The 15,157-nt window shown below is 37.2% G+C and overlaps 1 protein-coding gene across 3 annotated transcripts in view; it reads right to left on the bottom strand.

Annotated features, from left to right (window-relative positions):
• LOC128031689 (uncharacterized) overlaps positions 1-15,157 on the bottom strand; it is a 28,851-nt gene that overhangs the window by 5,307 nt on the left and 8,387 nt on the right. For 2 of the 3 annotated variants that reach the window (XR_008188133.1, XM_052620029.1), the window contains exons 3-5: positions 11,067-11,148; positions 7,688-8,163; positions 4,538-4,591 (exon numbers count right to left, since the gene is read on the bottom strand). Coding sequence is in view for 2 of the 3 variants with exons in the window: in XM_052620029.1 (XP_052475989.1) it covers positions 4,538-4,591; positions 7,688-8,163; positions 11,067-11,148 (612 nt within the window). In the remaining variant the exon portion in view is untranslated. Of the gene's footprint in view, positions 1-2,260; positions 2,307-4,537; positions 4,592-7,687; positions 8,164-11,066; positions 11,149-15,157 lie in introns of all 3 variants that reach the window. The other variant, XM_052620028.1, reaches the window with a different exon arrangement.

Below are 15,157 nucleotides of genomic sequence, written 5' to 3'. Positions count from 1 at the left end.
GTGAGGGAACCACAAGAAGAAAAAAAAAGGCCATGAAGGTGACTGGAAGATGAAGTGGGAAGAAACTGGATTTGATTTATTAGGTAGTTTCCATTAAGTCTACAAGAAAACACGTATGTTAGGATGTTGTTTGTTGACTTCAGTTCAGCATTTAACACCATCATTCCCTCCAAGCTGACCACAAAACTTGGAGACCTGGACATTAACACCTCCCTCTGCAACTGGATTATGGACTTTCTGACCAACAGGCCTCAGCATGTTCGGTCAGGCCACACCCACTCCACCAGCATCACACTTAACATTGGCGTACCACAGGGCTGTGTGCTGAGCCCATTCCTCTTCTCCCTTTACACCCATGACTGCAAGCCTGTGCATGGATCCATTGATCCATGGGGTGCCATTCGTCATTTTATGATTCAGAAAGGGCACTCTTGAGCACCCCTTTGTGATGGTCTGGGATGGGGGTTGAGATCTCTCAACCCTTAAATGGCCACCACAACTTCCAGTCCAGTGCAGTATACTGAATTTGTGAGAATATTTAGCACAAAATTAAATATTGAGGATGTTACGCAACAATACAAAGCAATATCAATACAATGCACCTTGACACAGAAAGACTACTACCACAGTTTGCTATGGAAGAATACTATATCGGAGAGTTTTGTGGAACATAAGCAATCCATTCCAATCAATTTGTCTATTTGTCATCGTCTCTTGGTCATCTACTTGGATTTACAAATCTTCGGTGGAATAATGTTGAATGAAAGTCAATTTATAGGATTTATAAGACATCAGTGGCAAGGTGGGGGAGTAACTACTTCTGGCTATTTAATCAAAAAGCTGTAGATCCAAATCACACACATTTGTAAAGCTGTTACCGAATGTTTTTTGGAACTAAGGTTTTGGAGAACATAATTTTCTAACTTTGTTAGTAACGATGGAACTTGAGACCATAGTTGTGAGAAAAAAATTGTTTTAATAAAAAATTTAATCTGACTAATCAAAGAATGCATTACTATTAAGTCATTAAGTAACTAAAACTATTTTCTTGGAATCTTTGTATGGTAAACTCCATGCGACTTTAACTTGCATGTAGTCTATCATCACTGGCTTACATGACTGAAATTAACTTTAAAACCAAACCTGAGTAAAACCAAATGAGCAAAAACCTGAAAAACCCAGAGAAAGGAGGAGTTCCTGTCCTGGGCAATGAAAAAAGTTGTTAATATGTTTCACATATGGCCAGCTAAATCTAGCCTGGCTTAAACTGCACAACTCACAAAGATATATAGGCATGTACCACAAGGTTAAGCTCTTTTCCTGTCAAATAGCCACTCTGTTTGAGGTTTTCAAATCCATCAAGGGGGGAGATCAACACTTCATCAAAATAAAAAGAGGAGGCCTCAGGGTTTCATTGCAGTGCTACATAATTCCATTTACTTTCTACAAGCAGCTGTTTTCCATGAATCTCCCTTCAGGAAGCAATGTTTGGAGATGAATCGTGGTTTCATTCATGCATTCCTCACAGCAAATGTCAAACTATCAAATACTTTATTTTTATGTTTTAAATAGCTCCACGGGCCTTCAGACTGACATAGGAACTTTAATAATAATAAATAGATCAGGCATTTTGAAACCACATAATGCATTCAAAACATTACACTACACGCTACACCACTCATACATGGGAAATATTTAACCCTTCAACCCCTAACATCGGTCTCGTCAACAAGTTTGGACCGAAACTCATCCAGGCAATGAGACTGGCTTCATCCTACATTGATTTTTACCCCCCATTCTCTCTCTTTAGTTCACTGCTTTCTTGTTTCTGAGCCCTTATACTCTCTGGTCATGTCCCAGACCTCAAATCCCCATGATGATCTTTCCTCTCCCCTAACAGGTCCCCAGATAGCTGCTTCGCTCTTCATCTCTAGTGCTCACCTGGAGCGTGGCCAGCAAAGAGACAGAGGCTCTGAGATAAAACCAGGCCGTTGAGAACATGTGCAGTTGAGAAAGGATATAAAGGGGAGAGTGAGTGGGAGAGAAGTATTATTATAGGGTTATTTTTGTATATTAGAACAAAAAGACAAACTACTGTTTGAAAAACATCTTCACAAACTGAAATAAATGAGAAATTAAAATGAAACAAACAAAAAGGTATGAATTAGGGGCTTAGGGGTTAATAGACAATTAATACTCAGTAATATTAATGTTTTAACCAAACTATCAGATGAGAATAAAGCTGTATAATGTTACTAACTTTGTAATGCAATGACATTATTGCCTGCTGTAGAGCTGCTTAGAGACTGAAAAAAAAGGTGTAGAAACAACATTTCACGATTATTTAATAAGAAATGGCAAGTAATATGATTGTGATGTTGAAAGACTGAAATAGAATTTTCTTGTAAAACACTCCAAAAATATTTTACTAACAACTTCAAAAAAAAAAAAAAAAAAAAAAAAAAAAGTTTACAATGCAGCTTAAACTTATATTATAACCAATTAAAAAATGTTGACTTAAATGACATAATGACACTTGTCTTCTGTCAAACTGGGATACAGCTAAAATTTAACTTTAACAGAATTATCTAAGAAGAATCAATGTCTCCTTGTCACTGTTTAGCTTAATACCTTGTGAAAGTGATATGGTTATTTTCACTAGTCCGAAACTTTGAATAGATCGATGTATGCAGAAATTACAGGGTATATAATACAACCATTTCCAAAATGCATATTTAACAGTCTCTTCCAGTCTCATTTTAACTGAGCCGTGACCAACATTTTACATTTTTCAAAGATTTACTGACTAATGACGAGATATTGTTTAAATTGCTATGTACAGATGTTTAAAAAAGAGATGTGACTGATAGGTAGTATCTATCTATTTTTTTATACCCTTTAATCCTAGATAGCATCACAGGGAGTGCTGGAGCTCATCCCAGCATATCTTGGGGCAAAAGTATGTTGATATAACCATAAAACTATATGGTGTTGATTGTTTGTTGATTGCTCCAAGCATGAGGTATGTCCCATGCTTTCCCATGTGTTTAAACTACAAAAATTATGAGAAAGTGGACTTTGCCTCCTCATTTTAGCACATTGCACACCACTGGTGTAAAAGCATCATTTTGTGGAATACAGGGCAGATTGCAGTGCTGCGTACAAATTGGAGAATTTAAATACAAAAGGTTTTGCTTTTTTAGATTAAGTGACTTGAATAAAATCTGAAAATACTAAACAATAATAAGCTTGGTTCAAAAGAGGTAGAGGAGGAAAAGAAATCGAGAGCCTGAAAGGAACAGAAGATGTGGCCACCCATGGAGGATTATTTGAACATGTCTTATAAAACAGATATACATAATATGACAATATAGAGGCAAAGTATAAAAGAGTGCGAAAGCAAAGAGAGTGGGAAGAGTGAAAGAAAGTTGAAAACAACAACAAAGCAGAGGAGTGAAGCGATGAGCATCTTGCTCTCTATGGCTGTGTATCCTGCAACAGCCGGCACTCTATAAATGGAAAATGACTTCATCCTAACACGCGCACACTTCCTTCTCCCTCTCCCTTCTCATCCCTTGCTCATCTCCTCACCTCCAATCCCCTGCAGATGAAATGGAGGTTTCTGGATGTTCAGTAGAGTGAAAGACAATTACATAATTATTTTGCAAACAGAACATTTTACAGGAGGTAAATCTCTATTTCAGGAAGCTAAAAAAAAAAAAAAGTTTTATTATTATTATTATTATTATTATAACATTTTAATGCTGCAAAATTCTGTAAATATGAGAATATCGTGGGACTTAAATGTTACTAAAAGGTATTTCAAAGAATTCAATGGTATTAATATCTTCATTTTTTTTCTTGTAAGGGGCCCCTAAGAGGTGACACAGATTGTGTTTCTATTTCATTTCTCTGACACCTGGTCTGCAGCCAGGGTTGCCCAAGAGTGTTTCAGTTCCTGTGCCATGCATCGCATGAGGAGGCAAGCAGGAGACACTGTTCTGCAGTCTAAAAGGTGCCGAGCTCATAATGACGTCACACACAGGCATCATTGAGTTCGGGCCTTCTGTACCAGTGTGATGAGGGCCAAAGAAACACCCGGGGTCCACGACCATGGCTATGAGGGTCAGCGGGTACGCTTTGCTGAGGCTCCAGCGCACTATCCAAACAAGGCCTGCTCACATGTTATGTTTTAGAAAGCAATCTAACCACTCTCAGTCAAAGAAATCATTTATTCTTTGATTAGATAAAGCCTGATTCAAGACCAGAATTACAAAAACATTGCAGTTACAAAAACTTCAACACATTAATTATAAACATGCTTTATAAGATTTATTTATTTATTTTTATTTATTTTGAATTGCATATATGTTTTTGGTCAAATTGTATTTTTGAAAAATGTGCTTGAGCGATCATTCTTGATAATAAATGACACTTTGTTTAATATTGCATTTAATATTTTAACTATTGCAGTGAGATTCATACGAACACTTTTTGGGGCCCAAAAGGTATCAGAGACCATTTTTGATACACTCACCCGAATCTTGATTGTCCTTGTTTTCCCTCCACAGTTCTTTTTTAGAAGCATTTTCTGTAACAAAAAGCAAAAGTAAAAAAAAAAGAAAGGAGAAATTGTGGTTAAAGAATTACATAAACCTTCCATAAGTCTATTCAAAGTCAAACTCTACACAACAGCACAATGAGGAACAAGTGTTTTTTTTTTTTTTTTTGCCCTTGAGCTGTCCTGGAAGAGCCCTGGAAGTTCTGGGCTACTGTGGCTACCAAAACTAATGAGTCTTTTATGTAACTGAGCAAAACATCCTGTGGTCCACCCCCTCGGGACAACCATGGAAATCTGTTTGCTTTCCGTACCCAGAACTCTACTGTTAGTGCTAAACTGAGGCCTGGTGGCAGGTTAACTCAGTTTCTTTACAGTTCATTTTAAAAGCAGTGCACTTAGGGTTTAACAGGCTAAGCTGTTAAGCAGTCACATTAGAGTAAAAACAATCAGTTATCCTCAAATATTACAAAACTTTTATGATTAAAATAAAACCTGCAATGAATAAACATTTCTACATTCTTCAAGACCAGGGCCGTCAATGCACAAAAGACAGTTTATAAAAGCAGTCTAAACGTTTCATGCATAATATACATTTTTATAAATATGAGGAACATTTTTAAGTCACTGATTATCTTGAACTTCAAATCTCATTTACTCTTTATGCTTTTATTCTGTAGAAAAAAAAAAAACATTTCCACAAAAGAAAGAATGTCATACACAACAATGGCCACCCATCATTCATGATGATGGAATAACTCTGTGTTTCTTTAGAGATCATTTAAATGCTTTATGTATTACAAACAGGGTTTTTCATTACCATAAAAACAACCAACATATTGTAGAGGTTGACTATAATAATAAATCTATGAGAAAAACCTATAGGAAGATTAATCCGCATTTCAAGTAGGGTCTTTGTTCTACGAGGGAAAATCCCGGTAAATAAAAAACCCAGGAATTGTCCGGATCTGCGTGACTGGAAGGCAGCCATGGTGAAAGCCCAAGTGGAGTCTGAAATGAGCTCGGCCTCATTTCAAAGTTCCCAAAAAGGAGATAATGTTTGTCAAGCTCATTCAACCATGGAGGGCAGCATTTAGACATCTGTCAGACAAACCATTCATTTCACTCGAACAATAGCTGGACCCCTGCGTTTGAGATATGAGTAACTGCATATGTGCAGGAATGGATTAGTCGGCAAGGATTAATAATGAAAAACTAACACCACTCTTGGCCAAATGTAGCACAGCATATTACCATAACAGTTTACATATATAATTAAACATGCGATACGTAGTAATGGACAGCGTAAAACGCTGGACACGTTTTACAACTTCAATAATGATGACTTACCATTTTAGTTAAAACTGGATTTGGTTTTTAAACATTAAAGCTAAATGAGCATTTAGTAGTTTACTTGAATAGTTTCCCATATTTTTTTTTTCCATCAAAACCTCCCATTTCACTTGACCAAGCACACACACACACACACATTACACTCTGAGGGTCATATGGTCCCCACAGCCATCTTCATTCTGCTCCCCTCGCTCTCTGTTCTCACCTTTTTGTGATTTCTGTCTCCACATACCTTTTATTTTTCACCTGGCACAGCTTATTTGAACACCTGAAGACAAAACTACTAGGTTTACTTGTCCTACTTTGCTGTTTTATTCACTCACAAATTCACTCCATTGGGCTTTTGTTTAAAGTGAGAGAGGGGGGCTGACATCTGTCATCCTCTCTTTCTCTCTGGAGGTGGTGGGCACAAAGCCCTGGAGCACATGGACTTGTCTGATTAAGTATAGTTGTGTGCATTTGTCTTGCACTGAGCCATTGAGTTAACGAGGACTCTTGGTCTGAAACAATATAACGAAGAAATTTTACACCAGAAAGTAATAATATAAGAAGGTCTTTGGAATTAAAGTATTTTAGTAGTATCTATTTTTTCCAAGGAAATGTCACAATGACTGGTCAAAAGGTTTTATAATTTTTTTGTAAGGCTGTATGAAGTCACTTCCCCTCAAACTCATACAGGTGTCTATGCAGAGTGCCCACAGTTTCCCATACTTCTGAAGAAAACAATAGTGTCCATAGAGTTTTATCTTAATATAATAAAATTCCATTAAAAATAAAATGGCACTTTATCTAATATTTTTGTTTCTAATGCATTGATATTAAAACCTCTAAATAAAAGTCTCTAAATACCTTTTTGTAATTTTAGTGTAATGTAATTTTGGTGTTTTGTTTAACATTTAAAACTTTTTAAACTGTAAACTGCCGCTTCATTACCATCATTAGTATTTTTCTAAGATACACATATTTCTTTGCTTTATCAGATTTATCAACAGTTTTTTATCATTGATTCTTCAACTGGGGTCATATGGATAACCATTGCATTCATTTTGATGGTTTTTGAAGCATTAACTATGAGGGTTCCTTCCACTTGCATTATATGGATGGAATATCTGATAGATTATTTTTCTAAAAGAATCTCAGTTGCAAAAGAAAGGCAAAAAGATTTTGGTGCAATATCACACTGATCTGGGTAATTTGTTTACCTATTTGCTGAATGTGTCAAAGTTCACAATGTCTTTGTGTTCACTCTTCACAGTCACACTTTTGTCCCATGATTGATTAGGCAGAGTGCCCATATCCTTGTCCGTACCAAGTCATAGTTCATCTATTTGTACATTAACCATGTTCCTAGTTCTGTTGAGCGATCCCCCTTCACAGCTTTTGAGTTTTCCACATCCATTTTTCTAGAGCCTTTTTCAAAATGTATGTAATTTAGAGAATGGCCAGAGCTGAAATACAGGGGTATCACATCCCTATCGTGAAAAATTCATTGGTGACTGATTTTGCTAATAATGTGTTCCTGGATGTATATCCTAGTTAGTCCTGGAAAATTTGTCCTATCAAGCTGTCAAATTTCAGGATGTGTTCTACATTCACATCAACATTTGTATTTTCCTCTGATTTATAGCAAGGTTGAGCATAGGGTTAAGACTACAATTGTTTAAAGAATATGATGTTCAAGTACCAACAAACAATGCTGATGTCCTACCTTGCAAAATCACACGAAGCCTCTTGCTGGCTAAGTAAGAACCTGGGGGGGAAATCAGTGTCTCTTACCTGCTGCATTTTCTCCAGATCCAAGCTGGGGCGACCAGGTTCTCCTGTGTAAGCGGGCCGGTGTCTCCAGTAAGGCATGGAAGGTTGTTCAAAGTGGCTGAGAATGATGGGCCGGACAGCTAGGCGGGCTGGGGTGTGAAAAGGCTTGAGGACTCGAGGAGGGGAGGAGCTGAAGAGAACGGGGCTGGGAGAGGTGGTGCTCAAGCGAGGTCCCGCCGACGATTCATTTGGCCCACACAGGTCCTTCACCTCCTCATCACTAGAGGCACTGCTCATGTCTCCATGTCTGTGCCACTTTCGGCCCCCTTCTGCCACCGTAGCTCCTGCGATGCGCTCAAGCTCCTCTTCGGAACTGTGATGGTCCAGGATTGGGTCCAGGAATAAACGTAGACGCCGTAAGTGGGCGGGAGAAAGAATGCCCTGGTTGTGCTGCTGGCTAGTGGCTAGAGGGGTCAAGGCGCAGTTCCGCCGGCGCTCTGCAGGGGGGGGTAATATAGCAGAAGGATGTCATTTAGCAAAATCTAAACTAAAAACACACTTAAAGGGGTCATATGATGCAATTAAAATTTTTCCTTTCTCTTTGGGGTGTTACAAGCTCTTGGTGCATAAAGAAGATCTGTAAAGTTGCAAAGATTAAAAAGTCTCAAATCCAAAGAGATATTCTTTATTCAAAGAGAAAAGAGTCAACTACACCTACATAGAACGACTCATTCTAACATGCCCCCACATGTCTACATCACAATTTGGGAAGTTTTGCATAACTTTTATTCTCACTGTTGCCGCAGTCGTTGCTGTTAGTTTCATTGTTAAAAAGCGAAATTATTTTGTCTGGCCTTCAAAAAGAGGGCACAACTAGAAATCAGTGGTTAAGTTGTATTTAAAACACTGTTACAGAACAGTTTGACCCAAATATTCAGATGTGTGCAGTGCATTTTATGGAGGACAAGGACTATTTCCTGGAAGAGTAGCCTACAATGCCAGTGTCTGTTTATATAAAGTGGGGCAATTCCAACTTTGCAAAGACAGTCTGGCGCTTCTGACTCACAGCCTGTAAGCATGTTTATGTATTTAAAGAATTTTCCACTGATAAAGCAAACGTGAGTTTTGAGCAGTGTAGAGTAATGCTTCTTGTTTTTAATTTCTTTGATCACAAATGCAGACATGGTTTTTTGTTTACGCAGTGCGATACACAACGCACAAAAAGTCTTTAGAATCTTTCTTCATAATGAAGAAGTCATTATAATCAGTAATTATTAGCTCACTGGATGCTACAGATGCCTCTTTGTAATGGGTTTTATCTCGTGGCGCCAGGTACTCGGCATCACAGTATGTTCGGTCACACGCTTGAGGAATTTGGCCAATCACAACGCACTGGATAGCTGGCCAATCAGCGTATACCTCGCTTTTCAGAGCGATGAGCTTTGTAAAAGTCGATGCGTTTAAGAAAGGTGGGGCAATAAAGGAGAAACAATAATGTACATTATGTGGAAAATAATATGATTTTTTTTTTATTAACCTTAAACCACATAATCACATTGCATTACACCAAATACAAAAAAAAAATTTATTTTTAGCAATGTCACATGACCGACTCATCTGCTAATCACTGTACCAGATTTACTGACTAGATGATGATCATATCATTAGATATATCGCCCAGCCCTATTTATAGATATATATTTTTATATTTTTATTCTATTAATCACACTAACAGTATAAGTGAACCTCAGAGAACATTATTAAACAGTTATAAAATGAAGTCCATGACCCCTTTATTACAGGGACAATCCCATGGATCATCTTGGGTTTCCAAAGAGGTTAAAAATCACTCTCACGGACCTTTTCCTGGACTGTGGCCAGCTGGTGGTATGACCTCCCAATCTCAATTCGTACAGCTGAGTCTTTACTCATTTTCAAGAAATATCTAAAAGACTCATCTTTTTCGCCTGCACTTAACCAACTAATACAAGCACTTTTCCTTTTCTTGTCTTTTCATTTAAAAAATGTTGCTTTCTATACTTGACTAACTGAGACTTGTAATGGCGCTTGTATACTGTTGTTGTTCTCTTGTTGACCTGACTGCTTCTATTGTTCTCATTTGTAAGTCGCTTTGGATAAAAGTGTCTGCTAAATGATAAAATGTAAATGTAATGTAAATGTTTACATGTCTTGCTCAAGAGCACAATGGTATTTAATGGCTTGTTCCTTAAGGTTTTCTGCACACTGATAAACATGATATTGCTAGATGTTAGTTGCTAGTCTGCATTCTAACTGAACTACAGTATTGAACTGCATCATGAGGTGGATCAACTACTGTAAACTCCAGTGTCGTCACTCCTGTCAGCAGACGTCATATTCAGTCACTGCTCATTTGATCAACTCTGCTTGACTCTGTTGCATCACTAATGGTCACTGGGGCTCATATCGCCTCGACTTGCCATGTCTTATTTAAAATTATTTGACACCATCGGTGAAAGTGTCTTTTTTCAGGATCATTCAACTGTGATATGCTAAACCAAAACTGATCAGTCAAAACCATTTTCCTTAGCTACTGTTATGGCAGAAAGTACCAGTATACAAGCGAAGTATGATTAAAATGCACAAGAGGTCTATTTTTATATGGACTCTAGAGAAAGTTTATGGTTTAGTGATTTTAACTAGAAGATCAAAGTTTATGTATGTAACAGACTATCAGGTTCAACTAATAACTATTTTAATAATCTACTGACAATCTAAATATTTTCCTCTAATGCTAATGCCATATGTGTACACTTCATTTTTAAGAAATCCCACTACTGTAGGAGTTAAAAATATGGTTTTACTTTTATATCATTTAAAACTTATTTTTTTCTGTTTAAGAACAATGCCAATGATTGCAATCACTTTCTGTTTCAGTCAGTCAGTTTGATTGATATGCATATCGATATACTCCACTCAAAAAATAATAAATTCTCTCACACACACACACACCTATCGTTTCGCCTCTGAAGACACTGATTCATCAACCTCAACTGTGGTTGTATGGAATACTGTCATGCTCATTTTGCATAGTTTTTGAACCGTACATTTTGAGGGACCCCTTCACTTGTATTACATGGACACAAAAAGGTGAATTATTTTACAAAAAAAATCTCATTATGTGTTGCACTGAAGAAAAAAAGCCATATAGATCTGGGATGGCATGAAGGTTCATTTTCATTTTTGGGTGGAGTGTCATTTTAATGATGACAACATTTCAAGAACTCATGTAAATGTGTTGTTCTATGTATTATCTATGTAACGTTATACATTTGATCAATTAGTTGTTTAAGTCCTGTATGCTATAGACATATACATTCATTTCTATTGAATATACATGTGGCAAAACACACACACACACCTCTGTCAATCTGTGCCAGCTCTTGGTTTTCACCTTCTGAGTCTTCGCTCTCCCCTCCTTCCTCACTGCCATGGTAGGAAATCTGTTTCAAAGCAAAGCAAAGGTCAGACAAACCTGAATCCCCATGATACAAACAAGAATACTCATACAATCACGTCCCACAGCTCACACAAACGAATGGAAAGTGTTTTTCATGCATCTGTATTCCAGTCTAGTAGCATGAAAGTATTGCTTATCATTTGCTATCACAACAAGACCGATGACTAACACTTGGGCAACTTCTTAGGAAACCTTCTAATATTACAAAGGGTGAGACAAACATAAGCGGTAAGTGCTAAATCTTTCTTGCAAACAGTCTATCCTAAACAAAGAGGTTATCTATTTACTCAAACTTATTGCCGTTTCTAAAGAAAATTCGGAATGATTACCCATGCAAAAGTTGCCTTCAATATGCAAGGTTGAAGTGTTTGTGTTTTTTGCATGTTATGCTTTGGTTGCATGCTCAGTGGCCCAAGACATACAATCCCACCCCCAAACCTTTATGAGAATATGTTCTATTGGATTTATTTTTTATTTTTGGCCCATTTTGTAATCTGCCTGCAGAAAATCGGACATTTCAATATTTAAGAAAGTAACAGAACACCTCAATAATCTACACCAGAGATCCCCAACCATCGGGTCGAGACCCAGTAATGGGCAGTGGCAGGGGTCGCAAGAACATTCTGGGAAAAATGTGTATGACACTGTTATTTATTGTGTTTTAACGACTGTTCAAATTATTCTGCATTTTCACTTGTTGTGTGCCATTGTTATGGAGTAGCAATTTTACAATTTCATGTCAATTAAATGTTCAATTAGTAATCGTATTATTGTTACGATTTGTCATATATTAGGGGTTAAACGGATCTCAGTTGATCCGTGATGTGCATGGACCAGCCACCACAGTTTGGCACGCATGTGATTCGCAGATTAATTTGCCAATTTACAAGTTCAACCGATTTTAAACCACAAAAAGAAGAAGCGAAAGGGAACTTAATTCGTTACTCACATGCAGTTTTAGGTTTGCACAACAGCCGCACACACCCAGTGTGCGCACAAGCACAGAGACATGTTTCAGACAGCGTGTGAATACGGAGTTGATTCCTCTTTCATGTCTCCTATGCATTCACATAAAATTGTCAAAAAACCGTTATGAAAAAGCATCCGATCATTGACAAAAAAAAACACAATATGATCCATTGAACCACTATAATATATATGTACAGTAAACCCCACACCAGCTGGTGCACGAGAATACTTTCAAAATATAATAAGTCCATGGTGTAAAAGAGGTTGGAGACCCCTGATCTAAATGAATCACTTAGGCTAGCACAAATTACGTGTGATACATCAAAGTTTAATACCCAGTATAAGCATTTTTTTATAGCAATGCCTGCCTTAGAAAACAGCACTGATGATTCACAGATCCACACCTAAAGTGAGATAAGATGAAGTGTGATTAGATTAGAATGGGAGCTCAAATGGAAAAGGTGCTCACTTGCCAAACGAAATCTATTTCAACTTAAACTTCGGCATGTGCATTTCTTTTTATGATTTGCCTTGTTTACGTAAACACCCGAAAGTGTGAAAAGAAGAAACAGGACATGAGGCTAAGAGAAGTAAAAACAAGAGGCACACCCAATACCACAACACCAATTGTTCTGAAAGCTTAACTGAATTCCAGTGTAAGTTCATTTAGACAAGATTATTTAAGAGCAAAACTGATTAAAAGTCTCTCAGCGGATGAGGGAATGGAACTGAGGAGAAAACCCAACAGATTGCACCAGTAAAGATTTAAGTAACACAGTGCATGGTAATTACCTTGTCCAAGCCCAGCTAACCAGCTGCCATCTGTTCTCAAGTACACACACACACACACACACACCACTTCTCTTCTCATCTCTTTCGCCTTTCACTAAGCAAACAGTGAGAGAAACTGAATGACTCAAATGTGTCACTCTTTCTCACTTGCACTAGGATCTCACGGCAGCTCAGGGTCCCCAGAAGAGCCATTTCCAATCATTGAAATCCAGTCTGTCTCAAATCTAAAAGTCATTACAAATTACCATTCGTCACCACCAATACCTCAAGTGTCTTCAAGAAGTGTCTCAAGAAGCTATACACTAGGTTTTCATTTAATATCACATACTTAGAAACTCCTGCCCATTACTGTGTTTGATACTATACGTTTCAGAGGTGATAACCATACAAATAAATACAGAATGAATGCCCTTATCGTTCCATGTGTGTACTGATAACACAAGTCAGTCCCACTAGACAAGAAAACACACTGAGCCAGGAGAAGGTACAACAACATTCATCTGCAGTAGACAAGGTATTGTCAAAATGTATTAGTTAGTGGGTTAGTTCAGGAGGAAACCCATATAACTAGTCTGATTTACAGCTTTAAAAATGTTTTTTTCTATATATGGTTACTAAGATGCAGTCCTTTAATAAAGTAATTGGACAGATATTTAACAAATAAAAACGCTTTTTTTTCTCAAGATACTTTTCTCAAGATACTGTGTCTAAAGGTAAGGTTCAGTATTGTATTCTCAATCTATACCACTATTTTTGTATGAAAAATGTAACTGACCACCATTCTCACAAAAAGTCTGTGAAAAGGTGAAATATAGGTTACTCAGTGTACACTGACCATATTTTTCGGACTATAAGTCACACCTGAGTATAAGTCACATCAGTACAAAAATATGTCATGATGAGGAAAAAAAACAAATAAAAGCCAGGGCCTTTATTTACCTGAACTGCAGAAGGTAAAAGGCTTTTATTTGAAGCAGGCTTTTATTAGAGGCAGGCCTTTATTTCCAGTTCCATCTGTTTGATAAGTAATTGTTTTAAATTACCCGTTTTAAATTAAAAGTGATTGCTTTCCAGTGGACAGAGATCATAAAATTAGCACAGAATCAGTTCAGAATCGATCACCAAAAGAATAAGTTCGGTTCAGACACGCTCTGTGTCAGTCTGCTTCACGCTGAATCACGCATGCGCAGTATCATCAGCTCCTCGGTTCTTTAATCGGACGCGTCTGACAGAAACGCTTCTCGGTTCAGTGTACTGGTGATCTGAAAACCGATGCAACCAGTTCTTGACTCGAGAACAATAAACGCTCCGGCAGTTCGTTATCTGGCTCTGCTGCACAAATTTTCCCCCGGCCTTTATTTGTCTGTGTTGACCACGCCCCCGGCCACTATAAGAGGCCCGGCGTTTATTTGACTACCTGTTTTTATTTGAGGAATTACGGTAAGTCGCACTGGACTATAAGTCGCATTTATTTAGAACCAAGAGAAAACATTACCATCTCCAACCGCGAGAGGGCGCTCTATGTTTTTCGTGTAGGCTACAGGAGCCCTCTCGCGGCTGTAGACGGTAATGTTTTCTCTTGGTTCATTTCTCACGGTGATGAAAAACAAAAGATCTGATCCAAGGTATGCGATTCCCTAGAGTATATATATATTTATATATATATATATATATATATATTTTTTTTTTTAAGCCAACACCAAGGTGCCTACTTTCGAAACTAAAACTATTCTAATGGCTCTACAATAAAAGCAGAAACCAAATGAAGAATAAGGAAGAACTGGGTAAAAGATTGCAATATATCAGTTTTACACAAGTTTTGAATTTAATGCCACAACAACAGAGCAATGACTGGAATAAAAATAAAAATAATAATAATAATATTATATATATATATATATATATATATATATATATATATATACACACATACACACACACACACACACACACACACACACACACTTTATAATATATATAAAAATGCTAATAAACAATATCAGAAAACCTGTTTTTGTATGTTATTATGTACAAATAGACTTATTTTAGGTATAAATGTACAGTCAACCTGTCAATATCGAAAAATAATCCTTGACACTGTGATCTTGCATCACTCTCAAGGAGTTTACTTTGTGATAATGACAAAGTGTTTAGTTTGGTTATATAAGCTGTTTTACCATGCCAATAAAGCAAATATAACTTATTATAGCCTATATGTGTGCCTCTACTAA

The sequence above is a fragment of the Carassius gibelio genome, chromosome A17 (genome assembly GCF_023724105.1).
Source record: "Carassius gibelio isolate Cgi1373 ecotype wild population from Czech Republic chromosome A17, carGib1.2-hapl.c, whole genome shotgun sequence".
NCBI lineage: Eukaryota > Metazoa > Chordata > Actinopteri > Cypriniformes > Cyprinidae > Carassius > Carassius gibelio.
This window is presented reverse-complemented; position numbering and strand designations above follow the sequence as displayed.